This window comes from Solanum lycopersicum, chromosome 8 (genome assembly GCF_036512215.1).
Source record: "Solanum lycopersicum chromosome 8, SLM_r2.1".
In the NCBI taxonomy this organism is placed as follows: Eukaryota; Viridiplantae; Streptophyta; class Magnoliopsida; order Solanales; family Solanaceae; genus Solanum; species Solanum lycopersicum.
The window spans coordinates 4,461,463-4,467,013 of record NC_090807.1 but is presented as its reverse complement, the minus strand read 5'-3'; the positions used below and the strand labels follow the sequence as shown (position 1 = coordinate 4,467,013).

Here is a 5,551-nt window from a genome sequence, read left to right as displayed (position 1 = left end):
ATATATTGATCCATCTTAATTAAAATTTGTGTCATGTGAGATGCATTGTTGTGTATATGTTTAATGTTTTGAATCTTAATTTAGCACTTCTCTTAAATGTTATTTAAGCAAAATAATAAGTGTTGCTCGATTAAGAAGATAATAATAGCAAGTATTTTTTTAAACATGCTTGTAAATTTTAGCCCCTCCGAAGATGTTAAGACCAAGGAGCATGTTTCTCTGAAGCTCTGTGCTCTTTCTTGTCAATTCAGATGGCATAAGCTCTTATCATTCGAGTCTTTCCGAGTCACCAACAACAAAACATACTTGTATATTCTTATATAAGTAGGGTTTGAGGAGGGTAAAGTGTATGCAAAACGCTACCTCATGTAGATAGAGATTGTTTCTGAAAGATTCCCGGCTCAAATAACACATGACAAGGCAGATTGAAAAAGATAATACAGAAGTAAGCAAGGCATAAAGCATCAAGTCTATCTGAATCAAACAAGTTATTCCAGAGCTTCCATTGCTTCTCATATTTAATACAAGTCCATCTTTGACACATTTGCATCAAAGATCACTACATGATATTTCTTTCTTAAATATACATTTCTGTTAAAAACCTAGACATAACTCAGGCTATCTTTATATATTAGCCCTCAAATTAGATCTGGCTACTAGTATTTATCAGAACAACAAGCTCTACGTTCTCCTTAGACGTTTGAACCACAAAAAATCAAGTGGACCTTGCCAGGAGAATCATCACATACCTGCATCTCCATGTTGAAAAATGCATCCTTTCGGCTGCTTTTTTTGAAACGCTGGTTGTGTTATTGTAAATCGAAGACCTTACCATGGACGTTAGTGATGGTGAAATCACACATCGTTCTCTGGACTAGAACTTTTGTGAGGTCTTAATGGGAGCCCAAATATCAGCACCATTGCTGCTTGCCACACCAACAGTATATGATACCGGCACAAGACATAAGCCTTGGCTTCTCAAATTGTAAGGTTGTGATTCCTTCACATGAAACATGAATAACATTTCAACAAGGTTGATTTCAAAATTCAATAGATACGACACAATTGATAACATCAACGAATGATCATAGATTCCAAATTAATGTAGCAATGAAGGTTTTAACTTTTTTAGATATCTCTTCTCTTCGGGGGCCTGATGTGGTTATAAAGAATAAGCAATTTCAAGAAATGGTGCTAACGGAATCTAACCTGTGTCTTCGACATTGGCATAGTTCCGAGGTATGGTGCACTCAACACCTGAAAGAACCAGGAAAATGAAATGAAGTCATGTTCATAGCAGAGATTAAACTGACTCGGATGCGTACATTGTAGAAATATTAGTCCAAGGCGTCATAATCTAAATGAACAAGTTATTTACGTAGAAAAAACAAGTTGCTTTGACATGGTACAAACTAACAGATTTTTGAGGGGGAAAAAACAATCAACAAGAGACGAACAGGAAGATAATATTTGTGACCTTTGCTTCCAAAATATGACAAGACTAACGCACTACACACTTTATCATCAAGCAAAATGCAATATTCACATGTGAACATATCTAAACTCTCAAATTCAATCTCTACAATCAGATAAAGATGTGAAGAATGTAGACAGGGGATATTAGAGAAAATGGAAACGTGATCTTACAATCACTTAAATTCGCAGAACATTCTGAGGCATAAAATTCACTACTAGGAGCATTATGAACAGAAGTTTATGGGAAAATCCTAAAAAATAGTAACAAACAAAGAACCACAAAGTTTGTCACCCTCGTATTTTTGTCAACATATACCAATAGCTTTGACCAAAAACCATGTCCAGGCCCGACCCGAGAAAAATCTCATAAAGTACCACGAACTTTCTTATCTTTAATCAGTCGTGCGGGATTATAGTTCCTATAGATGAAGAAAAAGAAAAAAGTTGGCAAAGGCACACCTTCACTTGTTCATGGAGGAATTTTATGTATCCCATTGCCTCAAGGAGAACAGAAGCCGTATCTGTCTGCAAATATAACAGAAATCAAGATTTTATCCCTATGATGAAAAATTCAATGGTTAAGTAAGGATTGAGTGAGCTAATTTAACTTCAGCTGCTCTACGCGGACATGATTTTGCAAGCACAGGAAAAAGAACTCAAAGACATTCCACCTTTTGGTACCTCAGAATGAACTTTGCTAAACCTTCTCTTTAAATAGAAGTTGAAATTCATTGCTCAATTCCTGCAGAATTAGCGAATTACCTTGCCATATGGTGACACCAGCTGTTGAAGAGCAACTATACGTTCACCAAACTTCTCCTTCTTCTCCTATTAAAGGAAAAATGCAAAGGCGAAAAATTCCATATCAACAACTCAAAGATAAAGTTTGCAAAAAAAAATTCTTCTAGAAAAACAAATTCGAGACTCGGAGTAGTCAAATGAATGTGACCAACGCCCTCCTATAATTCGGACACTTCAAATAGGGAAATTTGAATGAACTATTTTGGTATTTTAGAATTTTCTTTGGTCAGTTCAACCTTCGCCTAAAGACTAAAAGTTGAACAAAAATGTCAAATCTTTAGCTCAATGAAACATACAACACACAGAACATCATTAAGTACAGCCTGCTAGCCTATGTTGAAAGTATCCAAGAAAAAAGTATTAAGGCCACGAGCTAAAAACGATACAAGATAATAAGTTCATAGAAAATATATCTATGTCCATAAACAAGTGCACCAATAATAACAGCATTGCAAGCAGCAAAAGGGAAAGAAAACAAACCTTGGAGGAAATGGGCATATCGGCCTTTAGTCGTTTTGGTGTAAGAGATGTGAGGCTGCTGCTATGCTCGAGGGAAATTGGACTTCTTTTGTGTTGCATCATCTTTCCTTCTATTGCTTCAATTCGCTGACAAGTAATAGCAGTCCTATATAAAAGAAAAGAGTACGGATATTAGGATACTAGTAGGCATACGTATGTTTCAACAGCCACCTCGTTCAAAGAACTGTCATAGAAGAAAAATACATACATTTCAAAGCAAACACAATTAACTATACTTGCTTAAAAATTTCATCCCAGTTTGTATGGATGTATAACTCAAAAAACCTTATGCAAATCCAAGTATTATCATGTAATTCAAGAGATACCAAAAGTATGCCTAGAGCATTAAAAAATATTCAAATGTCCATAAAAAGAGTATTATATCGCAATTAAACGATAGGTGACAAGCTTCTGCATACGTTACAACTTACAACAACAACAAAACGTACTCAGTACAATTCCACGAGTAGGGTCTGGAATGATATGATGTATTCATACCTTATTCAAGCTTATTTCCGATAAATCTTCGGCACAAAAGATATGCTTTAGCAAATTACAGAGCAAATGAAAACTTTCGAATACCTTAGAAATTGTTAAATCATCATCTTCTTATATTAAATATTAAGCATAAACTATGATAAAATAAAGAATGCTTATACTGTGCTTATTCTATAAAACAAAATAAGAATATAACAAGGCATGCGTTAAAATAAATACACTCATCAATAACAGAATCTACGCCTACATAATTACATAAATTAATATATATTTTTTTTTGTACAATTCATCCCTGAACCTTCGCTCTGCCTCAGCAACTACTAACAAGCTCAATTATTTTTGAATAATTTTATAAGAATAAAACACAAGTTAGACAATTTCTGCAAATTATCAATAGATATAATATAAATATCATCGACTCAAACTAACAATCTAATCACTCCAACTTTGAAAATCCACATTCAAACACTAAAACTCAATCCCCACTATGTCGGGGTGAACCCTTGATGCTAACGTGACATATTCGACAAAAACTTAGGTGTGTAGATGTGTTTTTTTTTTCAAAATTTAAGTGTTTAGCTATCGATTGAGGCGAAATTAACATGTCTATTTGTATGTTATGCCTTAATTGATGACCTATTATTAATGTATTAATTCAAATAAACCTACTTTGGTGGGGCCAATTAAAAGAAAAATCATACAATCATTAATTAAGCATGAAAGCAGTCATTTGCGTAAAATTATTCTTATTTTCACAATCTCAACCTTATCTTATGCTAATTAAACGTACTCAAGTATACAACCAACTAATAAAAACGTCAAAAAAAAATCATCTAAAAACACGCTTAAAATAAATTAATTCAACAAAAAACCAAAAAAAAAATTTTAAAAAAAAACAAATTTGTAGAAGCCAAATAATATCATCAATTTCAATAGATGAAAACAAAACACTAAATCGAATTACCGAGCTTTTTTTTTACGACTCTCGTATCTACCTAGTTTGTGCCCACCTCGATTAATTTCGTAAAACACCTAATAAATAAATAGAAAGAATCATACAAGCTTATTGTTAAAAAAAATTGAAATAATTTATTTTTTGATACTACAAGTTACAAAAGGTGTAATAAAAAAAGGAAACAAGTAGAATACCTTGATTTCGAAGTCTACATGCAAAAGTCGCTTAAAAATTAGAGTTTTCCGGCAGGATTTGGCCGGAGAGATGGCCGGAAAACAGTAAAATTTTAATCGGAGAGAAAATTTTGGAAATGAAAGGACACAGAGAGAAAAACAAGTGTGGAAGGTGGGAAGGGTTTTTGAAAGTCATTTTATATATGTTTTTTTGAGAGTGATTTTTTAACAAAAAAATAAAAAATAAAAGAAAATAGATTTTATTTGACAGCTAATATCCAACCATGTAAAGAGGAAAAAGGAGAAAAGAGGAGTAGTTAAATTAAAATCTACATGATGTCATTTATGCTTCTTCTTTTTTTCTTTTATATAACTATTTTATTTTATGTCATATCATAATATTATTTTATTATAATTAAAAAATAATTTAATTTTAGAATCTTTCTTTTATTTTAAAAAAAATTGCAATTATATTAAGAACATATATATTGTGTAAAATAAAATAGTGTAACATAAAATGAAACGAAGAAAACAATACTATATAGCAAAAGAAATGAAAATGACTTTTGTGATGTGAAAAGCATATTTACTACTAACTACTGCAACATTATTATTGTACTGTTATTTAACTTTTCGAAAACTTTATACTGCATGAGATTTTTTTGTATAACCTGTTGGATTTTATGAAATATTTTTTGGTTTATTTTTAGTATAACCTGTTTGAAATGTAATTTTTCTTTTAGATTAATTTTTTTGTAGAAATATAAGATATTCATTTTCAATTATCTTAATATATTTAATTAAAAATTATTTAAATTGATTATATGTCTTTTTAAGTAAAATTTATCATTAATAGTTGAGTGATTTTGAAATTATGAAATAAAGTTGAATGACTTTCTATATAAATTATTCTAAATTGAATGATTTTAGGATTATAAAGTAAAATTGAATTAATTTTTAAGCAAACCATTCAAAATCGAGTGATTATATGAGTCATGATATAATAACTTCAGATTATATTCCGTTTTCACATTTTTTATAAAATTCACATAAAATATAAATATAATTTTTGGGACAATATTTGGGACTGATACTAATATTAATGGAAAAAAAAGTTCCATATTTCTCT

General features: G+C 31.0%; 1 protein-coding gene across 3 annotated transcripts; it reads right to left on the bottom strand.

Moving 5' to 3' along the window:
• Positions 1–457: 457 nt before the first annotated feature.
• On the bottom strand, positions 458–4,710 carry LOC543581 (transcription factor bHLH113). 3 transcript variants are annotated; one of them, NM_001321171.1, is given in 7 exon segments: positions 458–1,000; positions 1,210–1,257; positions 1,936–2,001; positions 2,239–2,304; positions 2,758–2,902; positions 4,259–4,326; positions 4,444–4,592. In NM_001321171.1, coding segments are annotated over 5 exon segments (408 nt in total). In that variant the 5' UTR covers positions 2,860–2,902; positions 4,259–4,326; positions 4,444–4,592; the 3' UTR covers positions 458–874.
• Between the last annotated feature and the right edge of the window lie 841 nt (positions 4,711–5,551).